The sequence below is a fragment of the Bubalus kerabau genome, chromosome 1, assembly GCF_029407905.1.
Source record: "Bubalus kerabau isolate K-KA32 ecotype Philippines breed swamp buffalo chromosome 1, PCC_UOA_SB_1v2, whole genome shotgun sequence".
Lineage (NCBI taxonomy): Eukaryota > Metazoa > Chordata > Mammalia > Artiodactyla > Bovidae > Bubalus > Bubalus kerabau.
Window position 1 is genome coordinate 56,684,877 of NC_073624.1, and position 13,867 is coordinate 56,698,743.

The window sequence follows — 13,867 nt, forward strand, 5'->3', positions numbered from 1 at the left end:
AGAAAGACATAGAAAGAAGTGGCAAAGACAGAGAAAGAAAGGCAGTGGTTTATAAAGTACAGCTATAGCGCAAGTTTCTTTGTCAGCTACCCAGAAAAGCTGAGACACCCAAGAGCTCGGAAAGTCTATCTAAGATCTAAGCACATCAGCTTGATCCTAGTAAGTCTGTTGACTTGAGGACTTACCCACAACTTTAATCTTGATGCTTGCTTGTGCTTCTCCGGCTTCATTTTTCAGATTTATGTGGTAAACACCAGAATCATCTTTTTCTGCTATGTCAATAACAAGAGTGGTGCTGTCAGGGTAATTTTCAGATCTTATCCGGCCGCTGCCCTCCATAATAGCCTAGGGAGAAAGGAAACGCAATGTGGTATGATCTGTGCAAATGATAAGGACACCTCCAGAGTGCCTGGGCACTTAAGCTGGAAATGGTGCTAATGCCTGACATGCATGTTCCTAGTTTTATCCTCGACCAGCTCTAAGGACAAACATACTGTCATCCCATTTTACACATCAGAAAATTATGGCCCAAAGCTGCATGGCTAAGAAGTGGTAGAACTGGGATTTGACTCCCAAGTTCACTATCAGTTAACTCCTTAAAAAGAGAAAGTTGGAGGACCAAAAATATAAGCACAAAACTGTCATTCTAGGAGAAGAGTTTCTTTGTACATTAAACTAGAAATATTTCTAGTTTCTCATATCAGAAACTAAATAATGATTTGTTCATTTCTTAAAATGTTTTGAAAATTTTTAAATACTGAAGGGGTTGAAGAAGGACACAATGTCAATTTCCCAATTTGATTTTTCCCTTCCAGTGGGACATGAAAGAATGAACATCTAATTCCTAAAGTAAAGACAGAGGGAAGCTGAGACTTCTATTATATTTTCTTTCTTTTCTCCTTCTTCCCTTTTTCCCCTTCTTATTTTCGTCCATTTCTCACCTTCCTTCTTTCTCACACCAGAAATTTACATTACATTTTTCTGATTCCCAGGTCATATCTTCCATGCAACAATGGGCAGCCAATGCACAAAGAGGAAAAGTAAAGAAGGTCCGGGCGGTTTAGAACCTGGGTAATTTGCCACTAACTATTGTCACTTCTACTCTTTGGGGTCTGGATTAGGACTTACAAATCTTTAATAACATAAGATTGTGACAACAGTAAGAATATTTGAAGTGGCTTTCATGATTCTTATTTTATGATAAAACAAAATATCCTCATTTTAGCCAAATCCTTACCTTAAGATTGTAAAAGATGTTCTGCTCTTTTTTTTTTTAATGTGAAAAGAAAAATGATTTACTTAGGGCAGTGTTATATTATCCATTTCATATTTCCATATTTTATTTTGTTCATTGTGCTATAATTTACATAGAGTAAAATTCATAGCTTTTAGATATATAGTCCATGAATTTTGACAAATTTCTGTGATTCTGTAACCAGCACCATAATCAAGACACAGACTATTTCCATCACCTCTCATAGTGTCCCCACACTCCTTGGCATTCAACCCACTAAACCCTGGTCTCTGGAAGTCACTGGTCTGTTATTTGCCACTTTAGTTTCCTCTTTTCCAGAATGTCAAATAAATGGAGTCAAACATTTCAAGTGAAATTTTTTAGATTGATCCATTTTGCTGTATGTATTATGAGCACATTCCTTTTCATTACTGTGCAGTTTTCCATTGCATATTCCATGTGCAGTTGGTTTATGTATGTACAACTATATCCTTATACAATTGAACTTTTGAGTCGTTTCCAGGTTTTGACAATTATAAATAAATCTATAAACATTCCTGAACAGGTTTTTATGTGGACATGTGTTTCATATCTTTGGGGAAAATACCTAGGAATAGCTTTGTAGTTGTATGGAAGTATATGCTTAACTTTATATTAAAAAACTATCAAACTCTTTTCCAAACTGGATGTACCATTTTGCATTCGGACCAGCAATGAATGAGACTTTCATTGTTCCATATCCTTGCCATTATTTGGTATTGTCAGGTTTTTTTTTAACAGCTTCTTAAAATGGTAGTTTCTTTCACTCAGCATAAGAGACTCATCAAAGTTATTGCACTATATCACTAATCCATTTCTTTTTATTACTGAGTATTATTCCCTTGTATGAATTTTATTTATCCATTCACTCATTGATGGAATCTGCATTTTTCTCAGCTTTTGAATATTACAAATAAGGCTACCATGACTATTTGTACTAGCAGGCTTTTGTGTGTGTGTGTGGCTTATATTGGATTTTTATGGAAAATCCTGAATGAAATTTTTGGCCAAACCAATACATCAATGATTATGTCAACTGTAAATAAAGACAGTTCTACTTGTTCCTTTCCAAAATGTATGTCTTTTACTTTTTTTTCTTGTTTGATTGCCCTGGCTATAACTTTCAGTGCAATGTTGAATAGAAGTGGTAAGAGGGAACATCTTTCTCTTCTTTCTGATCTTAGAGGAAAAGCATTCAGTCTTTCACCACTATGTAGGATGACAGGATTGCTGTAGGATTTTCAAGGATGTCTTTCATCATGTTGAGGAAGTTCCTTTCATGTTCTGGTTTGCTTTTTTACTAGAAATGAGTGTTTAATTTTGTCAAATGTTTTTCTGTGTCTATTGAGATGATCACATTATTTCCCTGGTTTGTTAATATGATGAATTATATTTATTTTTAAATGCTAAACCCACCTTTGCATTCCTGAGATAAGCCACCTGTGGATATAACATATTGTTCCTTTTATGTACTTTTGGATTTGATTTGCTAAATTCTGTTTAGAACTATTTTTTTTTTTTAATTTTTTTTTTTTTTAACCAGTCAAATTTAGCAGTGGGGGGTTGTATACCAACTTTAGTGACACTAACGTTAATAAGTTCTGGAACTATTTTTGTCCTATGTTCGGGAGTGATACTGATTTGTAGTTTTTTCTTTCTGTAATTTCTTTTTCTGGTGTTGCTGTAAGGATAATACTAGCCTTCAAGAATGTGTTGGGAAATATTCCTATCTTCTTTTCTTCAATTTTTTTCTAGAAGTTTATATTAAATTTATATTATTTCTTTATTAAACATTTGGTGGAACTATCCAATAAAGCCATCTACATGTGAAATTTTCTTTATGAAAGATTTTAAACTACAAATTCCATTTCTTCAATAGATATAAGGATGTTCAGTACTGATTTAGTCATATTTCACAAATTCTGATATGTAGTGTGTTCCTAAATATTTTCTGGAATAAGAAATGGCAACCTGCTCCAGTATTCTTGCCTGGAAAATTCCATGGACAGAGGAACCTGGCAAACAGTTAGAAGCAACTGACCACATAAATATTTTCTGATTTTCCTTGTAATTTCTTCTTCGATCCATGAGTAATGTTTTTTCTTTCTTTCTTTTTTAAAGAAGCTACTTAGCTTCTAAATATTTAGAAATATTACATATCTTTCTGTTAATGTTTTCTAATTAATTCCAGTGTGGTCAAAGAATATACTTTGCATGACCTGAGTCTTTTTACATTTATTGAGACTTATTTATGGTCTATTTTGGTAAATTTTCCTGTGTGTTTTAAAATAATGTATACCTGTGGTGGATTCATTTTGATATTTGGCAAAACTAAGACAGTTATGTAAAGTTTAAAAATAAAATAAAATTAAAATGAATAAAAAAAAATAAAAAATAAAATAAAATAATGCCCATTCTGCTTTGTTAATGGAGTGTTCTATAAATGTCAACTACATCAAGATGGTGGATAGTATTTCTTAAACCTTGTATATCTTCACTGATTGCCTGTCTTCTTGTTCTATCAACTAAAGAGAGAAAAGGATTAAAATCTCCAACTTAACCATTTTTCTTTGTGATTCTGTCATCTTGGTAGCTGTTTTTTTATTTGTCCCATTTGTTCTTTCTGCCTCTTGTTTTTTTGCCTTCTTTCAGATTCATTAAATATGGTTCCATGACTTCATTTTATGTTCTGTGTTGGCCTAGTAGCTATAACTATTTGTTTTATTATTTTAGTAGTTCCTTTAGGGTTTATAGTATAGTCTACTTTCATGTGGTATTATAATATTATATGTTTAGCAAAAGAAACTTACAACAGCATACGTCCATTTCACTCCTTCTAATCCTTGCTTCTGTTTCTCCCTTCCTGGTCTTATGTTTTCATTGTCATAAACTTTACTTACACTAATGTTTAGCTCCACAGTGCATAATTATTATTTGTGTTTAAACAACCAATTATCTTTTAAGATTTAAATAGTCAGAAAAAATTCTTAAGTGTTTATCCATGTAGGTACCATTTCTGGCACTCTTAGTTCCTTTGAGAATGCTTTCACCTTGGTATCACTTCCTTTTTTAGTATAATATTTATTTATTGTATCTCCGCTGAGTCTTCACCGCTGCTCGAGCTTTTTCTCTATTTGTGGTGATGGAGGCTACGCTTCAGTTGCAGTGCGTGGACTTATTGCAGTGGTTTCTCTTGTTGTGGAACATGGGTTCTAGGGCGTGGGCCTCAGTAGTTGTGGCGGATGGGCTTAGTAGCGCTGTGGCATGTGGGATCTTCCCAGATCAGGGATGGAACCCATGTCTCCTGCAATGGCAGGGGGGAAGCCCAGTCTCACTTCATTTTGACTTAAGGACTTCTTTAAGCATTTCTTATACTGCAAGTCTGCTGGAGATGATTTCTTTCAGCTTTTGCATATCTGAAAATAACTTTATTTTGCCTTTGTTTCTGAAAATTATTTCTACTGAGTATAGAATTCTAGCTGACAGTTCTTTCCCCCTTTAAATGTTGATCCACTGTCTTCTCACTTGCTTGGCTTCCAGAGAGATTAGCTGCCATCCTAGTCTTTGTTCCTACAGATTTAATGTAACTTTTTTCTCTGTTTCCTTTTAAGATTGTTTTCTTAACCACAGGTTTTAAGCAATTTGATTATGACAGTGTAAATTTCTTAATGTTCCTTGTGCTTGGATTTTATTGAACTTCTTGGATCTGAGATTTTATAGTTTTTTTTATCAATTTGAAAAATTTGGAGCCATTAATTCTTTATATATTTTTATGTCCTACTCTTTGGGGACTCCAATTACACATAGATTTGACTTCTTGAAGTTGTCCCATAGCTTAACAAAGCTCTTTTTTTTTTCTCTCCAAAAAATAGAAAAGGAGGAAACAGTCTCCAACTTCCTTAAGAAATAGTTTTTGCAGAGCAGCTTTGAGTTCCCTGCAAAATTGAATGGAAATGTATAAAGAGTTCTCATATAATTCCTGTTTCCACACATATACAATCTTTCCCACCACTGACACCCCCACCAGAGTAGGTACATTTGTTACAATGAATGAACCTACACTGATAAAAGGTTATCATTGAAAATCTATTGTTTACATAAACTCTTGGTGTTGTACATTTTATGGGATTTGAAAAACCTATAATGTCATATGGGTTATGTGGGTCATAATGTCATATGGATCATAATGTCATAATGTCAATGTTATAATGACAGGTATCCATAATTATAGTATTATGTGGAATAGTTTTACTACCCCTAAAACATTTAATATAGGAAGCCACAGAATGACACTTGAGCTGGCTCCACTTGACCACTCCAATCTTATTGAGATTATTCTCCTTACTCACTCTGTCCTGGCCATACTGGCTTTCTTTTTATTCCTCCAGAAGGTCAAGCACATTTTCTCTTGTTCTTTGCTCTTGCATTGACATCACCTGGAAATTTCTTTGCTCTTATATTCACATAATGGTTCCCTGTTGTCATTCATAGAGGCTGTAGATGCTCCATGCAGTCACTTACTAATCATATTACCTTGTTTTTTTTTTTTTAATCTTCATAACACTCATTACTATCCAGAGGGACTTTATTTATTTAATAATTCATTATCTATATCTCTTCCACTCCATTCTCTGATACCCATTAGAAGGAAAGATAGAATCTCATTCATGGCACATAATAACATTCATTTGCATATGTTCACATAGTAGGTAGTCAGAAATATGAAAAGCAAGTGAACAGTTATTGTATTTGCCTAAAAATCAGTGATCTTTATTTGCTAAAGTAATTATATCTTTGCCATACATTTATCTGCTGCCTCCTTTCATCTGACTTATGGAAGGAAGGGAGTAGGGTAGGGGTTGTGTGTGTGTGTGTGTGTGTGTAGAACAAACCTTATCTGCTCGGCTCCAAATGGCTTTAGGAGGTGGTTCCCCACTGATGGGAATCTCTAGACGAAGCTTGTTTCCTGCAATTACTGTCACTGTATTGTCAGCATCAAGACCATCCAGGTTGATCTTAGGTGGATCTAGAATATTAAACATGGCCTTTGTTATCAGACATTTATTTCCATGTGATTATAGGGGTTAGGTCTTGTCTAGTGTTAAACATTGGTAATAACCAATATTTTATTTGGTCAAAAAGAATATAAGAGGAATCAAAGCAGTCAGTGCCAGTACCTTGCAAAACTATTTCATTGTTAAGACCTCTTAAGAATCAACTATTAATATTATGCCTAGTGATTAATACCAATTCATGTCATTTTCTTTAAATGTCACATTTTTAATATATTATATCCAAGGTAAGCAAAACCAGAAAAACAAGACTACAACTCTGAAATGATTTCTTTTATCTACTCACCAATAACATGAACTTTGGCAGGCAAAGTAACAGAATAGGCATCTGGTGTGAATACATAATCACCTTCGTCCTCAACAAGAGCATTGGCTATTACTAATTTGTGGATTCTAAGGAAATGAAAAAACATGTTTCTAAGACTGTGCAAAGATTTAGACTGTATAAGACTCAAACTGAGAAGACACATGGTTTTACCTTAACTTGCTTAGTGCAGCCTGCAGAGAGAGTGAGAATAATGTGAATACTTAATTAGCCTATTTTTTGATCCACATTCAGTATTTATTTGGGGCTATATGGAACCATCTATACAAATACAGCCTGTTTAGTATGCAAGAATCTCTTCTGCCTTTTAAAAATCTCATAGCTTAAAAAAAGAATAGAAGATAACACCTCACTGATGCCACTCTTTAAGATTCAAGAAATTACCAAGAATAACCTTGACTTTGGTTTTTTATGCAAACCTAAGAGCAATAGTCCTTAAAAAAAAAATTGAGGCATAGTTGATATACAGTATTCTATGTTTCAGATATAACACTTAGTGATTCACAATTTTAAAGGTTTTACTCCATTGATAGTTATTTAAAAATATTGGCCTAAGAACAGTAGTTCTTAACTTCATTGGCATCATGCACCAGTGAATATCTGATGGACACAGTGGCACCTCAGTCTGGAGAAAAACAAGTATTTTTGTACACAGAGAATCTGCTTACAATTTCAGAGGATTTGGGGGGGGGGCCTGAAGTTCATGGGCCTCCTAAGAATCCATGGATCCAAGTTTAAGAACTCCTGGACTTGCCCTGCATCTTTGCTAGATTCTAGGATATTAAGCAACCTCCCCCCTAGCGGGGGAAAAAAAAAAATGTGGAAGGATCATGTGACATTTATTAGTTAGGGACAGCGGATCCAATCTGACCAGTTCCTCAACTCGAATTCAGTATCACTCCGCTAAGTTCATGTTTATATGGGAAGACTCAGTCAATGGATTCCAAAACAACAGCACCTCACTGAAAGATGCAGGTACCAGGTCACAAGTAGGACATGATGGACGGCAGAGAAATCACCTACTGCTGCTATTTGGAAGCAAAAGACCAGAAATAGATCCTCTCCTTATGACTACTCTCCAAACATCCTTACCAGTCATCTAATTTAGGAAGTAGAAGAAGCCAATACAGGGACCAGCCCTCACTCAGGGATTGCTCTGGCTTGTTTACCTTCCTTTGTGAACAATCTTTAGATGGTCAGTCTCCTGAACAGGTAGGCCATTTTTAGTCCATTTTCCTGTTATGTTCTCAGATACTTCACACTTCAAGCAGATTTCCTTTCCAAGGTTTACAGTCTGATCAGTCAGAGGTGTCAATATCTTCAGGGGTTTTACTGCAGAAATAATAGATAGTTAAGAGTGCCAAATCCAAATTTCAGACAGACCAGGATGGTGTCGTTTCACAATGCTACTGTTTCACTATAATGCTTGTTTTGAAAATGAGCATTTGTTCCAATGCAACTGAAATATTCCAAGACAATTAGAGCATAACATACATTTCATGTTTGATTATCCATGATTTTATTCATGAGAAAGACTAGAAAAATCCAGAAAACTGCACCCAGTTGAACTGAGCCAGGCGGGACTGTGCAGAACACACACGTACACCTGAAATATCGACCCCTTACTTTAGTTCACCCTGTTAAATGAGCCACAGCCATGCACATCTAAGACTACAACTCTCCCAATTTCAAATAACCTCCTTCTACTGCTTCCAATGGATCACAAGCTGCAATATTTTTAACCCCACTTTCACAAGCAAATTTCAGATCTTTTTCAAGGTAAAGTGCTATGCTTATTGCAGTATTTACTAGACATGTATAAAACTGTGCCACTGATTTTTTTTTATTAGGTTCTTATCATTTTATTTTATTTTTCTTTTTTGGCTGCGCAATGCAGCATGTAGGTATTTGGCTCCTAGATCAGGGACTGAACTTGTGCCCCCTGCATTGGACATAGGAAGTCTTAACCACTGGACCATCAGGGAAGTCCCTCATTTCACTTTTTAAAAACTGGGTCCCTGAAAAAATTACTGAGTGTTGTGTCTTTAACCCACATTCCCCATCGGCCCTATGATTTTCACTGTATGACTTTGTACAGCAGAGTAATTTTTTAAAATGCATATGTTAATGTTATAGCAGAACTAACTATAATTGCTTAAAGGAATGCAAATATCAGTAAGGATCTGCCTATGGTTGAAAAAACTTTTTTAATATTACACTATAATGGACATTATTCTACAAAACATAAGGAGTGTACTGCGATTACTTCCAAATAATTCAATGGTCATATGAATTGCAACTGGACTAAGAAATAAGGAACAGGATTTTGCTCTCCACCTATTACAGATCTTCTTGTAAAGTTTGCCATTCTAATTTTCATGGCTAACTGGAAGGCACAGTCTCTGCCATTAAGAACGTAGCACCATCATGGGGCATTTGAGGAAGGCCATGAATTCTCTCACACCTCTGAAGCCTATCAGCGAATTAGCTCTTTCAGTCTTCTCAATTGAGGCCCACTAGTCTGAGGAACTTCTCAACCCAAATGTAATTATAGAATGTTGAATATTTATTGAATAGATAGCAAATTCACCTAGGGATTAATCAAACAGGATATCAGGATTTGATATCATATCTAAGTATTTATCATCTATTTATATGCTTTTGGGATTAAAATATTTCTTAACCATTTGGGTAACTTCTTTGGCAGGTGATTTTTATACTTCTTCTCAATCAGTTCAGTTCAGTCGCTCAGTCATGTCCGACTCTTTGCAACCCCATGGACCGCAGCACACCAGGCCTCCTGTCCATCACCAACTCCCGGAGTTTACTCAGATTCATGTCCATTGAGTCAGTGATGCCATCCAACCATCTCATCCTCTGCCGTCCCCTTCTCCTCCTGCCTTCAATCTTTCCCAGCACCAGGGTCTTTTCAAATGAGTCAGTTCTTCACATCAGGTAGCCAAAATATTAGAGTTTCAGGTTCAACATCAGTCCTTCCAATGAATACTCAGGACTGATTTCCTTTAGGATGGACTGGTTGGATCTCCTTGCAGTCCAAGGGACTCTCAAGAGTCTTCTCCAACACCACAGTTCAAAAGCATCAATCCTTTGGTGCTCAGCTTTCTTTATAGTACAACTCTCACATCCATACGTGACTACTGGAAAAACCATAGCTTTGACTAGACAGACCTTTGTTGGCAAAATAATGTCTCTGCTTTCTAATATGTTGTCTAGGTTGGTCATAGCTTTTCTTCCAAGGAGCAAGTGTCTTTTAATTTCATGGCTGCAGTCACCATCTGCAGTGATTTTGGAGCCCCCCAAAATAAAGTCTGTCACTGTTTCCATTGTTTCCATCTATTTGCCATGAAGTGATGGGACATGGCTTTGGGTGAAATCTGGGAGTTGGTGATGGACAGGGAGGCCTGGCATGCTACAGTTCATGGGGTCGCAAAGAGTCAGACACTATTGAGTGACTGAACTGAACTGAACTGAACTGATGGGAGCAGATGCCATGATCTCAGTTTTCTGAATGTTGAGTTTTAAGCCAACTTATTCACTCTCCTCTTTCACTTTCATCAAGAGGCTCTTTAGTTCTTCTTCGCTTTCTGCCATAAGGGTGGTGTCATCTACATATATGAGGTTATTGATATTCCTTCTGGCAATCTTGATTCCAGCTTGTGATTCATCCAGTCCAGCATTTCTCATGATGTAATCTGCATGTAAGTTAAATAAGCAGGGTGACAATATAAAGCCATGATGTACTCCTTTCCCAATGTGGAACCAGTCTGTTGTTCTATGTCCAGTTCTAACTGTTGCTTCTTGACCTGCATACAGATTTCTCAGGAGGCAGGTCAGGTGGACTGGTATTCCCATCTCTTGAATAATTTTCCAGCGTTTGTTGTGACCCACACAGTCAAAGGCTTTGGCATAGTAAATAAAGCAGAAATAGATGTTTTTCTGGAACTCTCTTGCTTTTTCAATGATCCAGCAGATGTTGGCAATTTGATCTCTGGTTCCTCTGTTTTTTCTAAATCCAGCATGAACATCTAGATCTTCATGGTCCACGAACTGTTGAAGCCTGGCTTGGAGAATTTTGAGCATTACATTGCTAGTGTGTGAGATGACTGCAACTGTGCAGTAGCTTGAGCATTCTTTGGCATTGCCTTTCTTTGGGATTGGAATGAAAACTGACCTTTTCCAGTCCTGTGGCCACTGCTGAGTTTTCCAAATTTGCTGGCATATTGAGTGCAGCACTTTCACAGCATCATCTTTTCAGTTCAGTTCAGTCACTCAGTCGTGTCCTACTCTTTGCGACCCCATGAATCACAGCACGCCAGGCCTCCCTGTCCATCACCAACTCCCGGAGTTCACTCAGACTCACATCCATCGAGTCAGTGATGCCATCCAGCCATCTCATCCTCTGTCGTCCCCTTCTCCTCCTGCCCCCAATCCCTCCCAGCATCTGAGTCTTTTCCAATGAGTCAACTCTTCACATGAGGTGGCCAAAGTATTGGAGTTTCAGCTTTAGCATCATTCCTTCCAAAGAAATCCCAGGGCTGATCTCCTTCAGAATGGACTGGTTGGATCTCCTTGCAGTCCAAGGGACTCTCAAGAGTCTTCTCCAACACCACAGTTCAAAAGCATCAATTCTTCGGCTTTTAGCATCATCTTTTAGGATTTGAAATAGCTCAACTGGAATTCCATCACCTCCACTAGCTTTGTTTGTAGTGAGGCTTCCTAAGGCCCACTTGACTTTGCATTTCAGAATGTCTGGCTCTAAGTTGGTGATGACACCATCATGATTATCTGGGGTATCAAGATCTTTTTTGTACAGTTCTTCTGTGTATTCTTGCCACCTCTTCTTAAAATCTTCTGCTTCTGTTAGGTCCATACCATTTCTGTCCTTTATTCTGCCCATCTTTGCATGAAATGTTCCCTTGGTATCTCTAATTTTCTTGAAGAGATCTGTAGTCTTTCCCATTCTATTGTTTTCCTCTATTTCTTTGCATTGATCCCTGAGGAAGGCTTTCTTATCTCTTCTTGCTATTCTTTGGAAGTCTGCATTCAGATGGGTATATCTTTCCTTTTCTCCTTTGTCTTTAGCTTCTTTCTTTTCTCAGCTATTTGTAAGCCCTCCTCAGACAACCATTTTGCCTTTTTAAATTTCTTTTTCTTGGGGATGGTCTTGATCATTGCCTCCTGTACAATGTCACTAACCTCCACCATAGTTCTTCAGACACTCTATCAGATCTAATCCTTTGAATCTATTTGTCACTTCCACTGTATAATCATAAGGGATTTGATTTAGGTCATACCTGAGTGGTCTAGTGGTTTTCCCTACTTTCTTCAATTTAAGTCTGAATTTGACAATAAGGAGTTCATGATCTGAGCCACAGTCAGCACCTGGCCTTGTTTTTGTTGACTGTGTAGAAATTCTCCACCTTCGGCTGCAAAGAATATAATCAATCTGATTTCAGTATTGACCATCTGGTGATGTCCATTTGTAGAGTCTGTCTTCTCCTGTGTTGTTGGAAGAGGGTGTTTGCTATGACCTGTGTGTTCTCTTGGCAAAACTCTGTTAGCCTCTGAATGCCTTGCTTCATTCTGTACTCCAAGGCCAAGTTAGGCTGTTACTCCAGATATCTGTTGACTTCCTACTTTTGCATTCCTGTCCCATATAATGAAACAGATGTCTTTTGAGGGTGTTAACTGTAGAAGGTCTTGTAGGTCTTCAAAGAACCATTCAGCTTCAGCTTCTTCGGCATTACTGGTCAGGGCATAGACTTGGATTACTGTAATATTGAATGGTCTGCCTTGGAAACGATCAGAGATCATTCTGTCATTTTTGAGACTACATCCAAGTACTGCATTTCGGACTCTTTTGTTGACTACAATGGCTATTCCATTTCTTCTAAGGGATTCTTGCCCACAGTTCAGTTCAGTCGCTCAGTCGTGTCCGACTCTTTGCGACCCCATGAATCGCAGCATGTCAGGCCTCCCTATCCATCACCAACTCCCAGAGTTCACCCAGACTCACATCCATTGAGCTAGTGATGCCATCCAGCCATCTCATCCTCTGTCGTCCCCTTCTCCTCCTGCCCCCAATCCCTCCCAGCTTCAGAGTCTTTTCCAATGAGTCAATTCTTCACAGGAGGTGGCCAAAGTACTGGAGTTTCAGCTTTAGCATCATTCCTTCCAAAGAAATCCCAGGGCTGATCTTCAGAATGGACTGGTTGGATCTCCTTGCAGTCCAAGGGACTCTCAAGAGTCCTCTCCAACATCACAGTTCAAAAGCATCAATTTTTCGACGCTCAGCCTTCTTCATAGTCAACTCTCACATCCATACATGACCACAGGAAAAACCATAGCCTTGACTAGATGAACCTTTGTTGGCAAAGTAATGTCTCTGCTTTTGAATATGCTATCTAGGTTGGTCATAACTTTCCTTCCAAGGAGTAAGTATCTTTTAATTTCATGGCTGCAGTCACCATCTGCAGTGATTTTGGAGCCCAGAAAAATAGTCTGACACTGTTTCCACTGTTTCCCCATCTATTTGCCATGAAGTGATGGGACCAGATGCCCTTGAGCTTTAAGCCAACTTTTTCACTCTCCTCTTTCACTTTCATCAAGAGGCTTTTGAGTTCCACTTCACTTTCTGCCATAAGGGTGGTATCATCTGCATATCTGAGGTTATTGATATTTCTCCCGGCAATCTTGATTCCAGCTTGTGTTTCTTCCAGTCCAGAGTTTCTCATGATGTACTCTGCATAGAAGTTAAATAAGCAGGGTGACAATATACAGCCTTGATGTACTTTTCCTGTTTGGAACCAGTCTGTTGTTCCATGTCCAGTTCTAACTGTTGCTTCCTGACCTGCATATAGATTTCTCAAAAGGCATATCAGGTGGTCTGGTATTCCCATCTCTTTCAGAATTTTCTGCAGTTTATTGTGATCCACACAGTCAAAGGCTTTGGCATAGTAAATAAAGCAGAAATAGATGTTTTTCTGGAACTCTTTTGCTTTTTCCATGATCCAGTGGATGTTGGCAATTTGATCTCTGGTTCCTCTGCCTTTTCTAAAACCAGCTTGAACATCAGCAAGTTCATGGTTCACATATTGCTGAAACCTGGCTTGGAGAATTTTGAGCATTACTTTACTAGCATGTGAGATGAATGCAATTGTGCACTAGTTTGAGCAT

General features: G+C 37.6%; 1 protein-coding gene across 9 annotated transcripts in view; it reads right to left on the bottom strand.

Annotated features, from left to right (window-relative positions):
- MYBPC1 (myosin binding protein C1) overlaps positions 1–13,867 on the bottom strand; it is a 101,353-nt gene that overhangs the window by 32,782 nt on the left and 54,704 nt on the right. For all 9 annotated transcript variants that reach the window (XM_055575552.1, XM_055575595.1, XM_055575524.1 and 6 more), the window contains 4 exons: positions 7,840–8,002; positions 6,632–6,738; positions 6,166–6,299; positions 186–345 (listed from right to left, as the gene is read on the bottom strand). In XM_055575552.1, the coding sequence (XP_055431527.1) occupies positions 186–345; positions 6,166–6,299; positions 6,632–6,738; positions 7,840–8,002 (564 nt within the window). The remainder of the gene's footprint in view (positions 1–185; positions 346–6,165; positions 6,300–6,631; positions 6,739–7,839; positions 8,003–13,867) is intronic.